The sequence below is a fragment of the Triticum dicoccoides genome, chromosome 6A (genome assembly GCF_002162155.2).
Source record: "Triticum dicoccoides isolate Atlit2015 ecotype Zavitan chromosome 6A, WEW_v2.0, whole genome shotgun sequence".
In the NCBI taxonomy this organism is placed as follows: domain Eukaryota; kingdom Viridiplantae; phylum Streptophyta; class Magnoliopsida; order Poales; family Poaceae; genus Triticum; species Triticum dicoccoides.
The window spans coordinates 31632378-31635106 of record NC_041390.1 but is presented as its reverse complement, the minus strand read 5'-3'; the positions used below and the strand labels follow the sequence as shown (position 1 = coordinate 31635106).

Below are 2729 nucleotides of genomic sequence, written 5' to 3'. Positions count from 1 at the left end.
AGCCGGCCGGGAGCAACGCCGGGGCCAGCAGCGCCTGCAGCACCCGCGGCAGCCGGACAGGGCAGCGGCCGCAGCTGGGCAAGATGGGACGAGGGGGAGGCCGGACGAAGCAGCGGGCGAGCAAAACGGCGCCCGGACAGGGCGGCGAGACGGGACGGGACAGCGGCCGGACGGAGAGACAACAGCCGGACGGCCGGAGAGGAGCAGGCTAGGAACGAGGCGCACGGAGTCGTGCGGGAGAGAGGGGCTAGCCTGGCACCTGATACCATGTTGGAGGAATGGCAACTAACTTCTCATAAGGGCCAGAGGCCAATACATATACATGCGTGGTAAAGGCAAAAGACCCTTTATACTATGGGGATAAACCAAAAAGGCTATACACATCTAACAATTTCTACCCGGACACACGCACGCACAGACGGTGTGGCTGCGAGACAGGCCCGCGCGGAAGGCTGGCCTAGTCATCAGCTGGTGTAGCCCGAGCAGCCAGCGTACAGGAAAATGAGCGCTCAGATTTTAGCCAGAGCGACGAAAGGTACATTTCAATCGACAGCGATGCAAATCATGCGGGCAGGATGATTTCCAAACGGCGATGGCGCTCGCTATGCGGGTAGCATAGCGGGATTTATATGTTCCCCATATATGCTACGGGACATGTTGTGTTGCTCCTCTCAACATGCTCGGGAATGGGGTGGATGAATCTCGCAAAGTGGAATCTTCTCTTTTGATTGGTCTGGTAGATACGAGAAATTGCTTGTAAGTTCTAATTTTTTTTACTGAAATGTAACTACAAATGAATATATCTAGTGTTAGGAAGTTATCTTCGAATCTTCTTAGCTTAAGTCTCATTTCTAGCATATGGCATTGGCTATTGTTTAATCCAAACTATATGTAGCTTTCTTTGTGGCAATCTAATCTCTCAAATATTGGTATGTAGATGTTTAGCACTAAATATTTAATACATGATCAAATTGAACTTTGATTCACCGTTAATATTGCTTTCATCACGAATTGCACTTTTTACGAAAATAGTACTACATATCATTAGAAGTAGTGGTCAAAGTATTGTTTTTGATGCTCTTTTTGACGGGCCAACGGCAGGAGCTTTTGATGCTCTGTGTAGGGCAAAACTGACATCTGTTTTGAACCGTAGGAAGTAGTTGTCAAAGTATTGTTTTTGATCGTGTACTAGATGCTTCTACTTGTATGAATTGTATTCAATTCGATTTGGCAGCAACTTGCTATCTTGTGTATTTCTAAAAGTTATTGCCGGTGAGCTAGAAACCAGATTTTTCTGCTTTCCTACTCCATGAACGCATTATATGCCCATTGATCGTTTAGCCTCTATTGGCACCAGATGTTGCCAAAAACTGCCAAGTTGAAGGTGTGCCTCAAATTCCCTATTGTTCTCTGCTTCTGATGTTAGTTTTGTCTAATAATTCTTTGGTGATTTCACGGTGGAGCTTTTGGCACAATTTTCAAGATGGTTTAGCTCATGTTTACTGTTTGAACGATACAAATGTACAGATATAACTTTAACAGCTTTCCATGAATGTCTTGTACAGATTGGTTTGACTGATGCCATGATTTCCCTGCAGGTATCTAGAGTTACCTTCCGGTGTTCAAGATGCAGAAGTCGCTTGTTCGCTTGCTTCTGTTAATTAGTTAGTACTCCGTACCTTTCAATTGATCTTGCTTGCCTTCATTAGGTATGAGTTCATCATTTCACTGTTTTCTTTGATTCTGCGTCAGGTTTCTATTTAGGCCCCATTTTCTGCGTTTGTTCTTGGTGATTGTTTATCTGGTTCTCACTGATGAATTTTGAATTATTTTTCTTTCGTTATTCAGGCAGGCTGGAATGAGTGTTAATGTTTGTATTTTTTAATGTGTTAACCTTATATGTCGCCTATTCCTCTTAAAAAGAAGATAAATAGTTTGCTCTTCCCATCTGGACAGAGGAAAGTAATATTGTAGATGAATCAAAATAAGCAGGGTTTGCACATGCATCGATAATCTTAAGATTGGCAAATTTTCACACAAGTGATGCACCAAAGCGAAGCACATTTTATTGACTGATGCAGCAACCACAGCTATTCGACATCATATTTTTATGATCCCATGACCGACCTGCTCGCAGCCCTTCAAGGTTAGTTGGCGCCACCCGCCACCCACATATCGTGGCAGACATTCCTGTAAACCTCAACATCTGCAAAATAGTCCAAGATCATCAGAACAGGCGGTTCCTTTTCCCTCAGTGAAAAGAACACATTCTATCAATATATCCCCCACAAAAGAAAATATTCTAGCACTGTACATGATAATTCATACATAAACAGTGCAAACGCATCCATACAGTTTGTGTGAAAAAACACATATTCTATCGATGCAAGACAGGTGGTTAGTGTCTTACCGACTGACGGCCCTGGCTGGTCACAGATGGAGTCCATGTCGCAGGCGATCAAGCAGGAGGCAAGGCGATCAATGGCGTCGGGGCAGCGACCAGCACACTTGACCTTGCAGGGCAACGGCTGGATCCTTTCCTTGCACGCAGGGTAGCACCGCCGGTAGCACTTGCAGTTGACTCCGGAGGGCTGCTGACGGGATGGCTTTGGCAGCGTGAGGAGGAGCATGCACAGGGCGGCAATGGTGGCTGCTCTATTCTTCCCCTCCATCTCCTTGGCCTCACACTCACTGTCGTAGTGTAGAAGAGAAGAGAAGAGAACTCCTGT

General features: G+C 45.6%; 1 protein-coding gene across 1 annotated transcript; it reads right to left on the bottom strand.

Moving 5' to 3' along the window:
* Nucleotides 1-1975: 1975 nt before the first annotated feature.
* Nucleotides 1976-2729, bottom strand: LOC119319540. The gene is made up of 2 exons (XM_037594012.1): nucleotides 2411-2729; nucleotides 1976-2206 (listed from the first exon to the last, which is right to left on the bottom strand). Exons 1-2 carry the CDS (start codon nucleotides 2670-2672, stop codon nucleotides 2148-2150), a joined length of 321 nt encoding a protein of 106 aa, XP_037449909.1. The 5' UTR covers nucleotides 2673-2729; the 3' UTR covers nucleotides 1976-2147.

What these genes read in the sequence shown, in the direction of transcription:
- LOC119319540 (XM_037594012.1), bottom strand. Translation starts at nt 2,672, where the DNA reads ATGGAGGGGAAGAATAGAGCAGCCACCATTGCCGCCCTGTGCATGCTC. An exon ending in CCAGCCAGGGCCGTCAGTCG is followed by an intron (nt 2,207 to 2,410) that starts GTAAGACACTAA and finishes ACTATTTTGCAG; the next exon opens with ATGTTGAGGTTTACAGGAAT.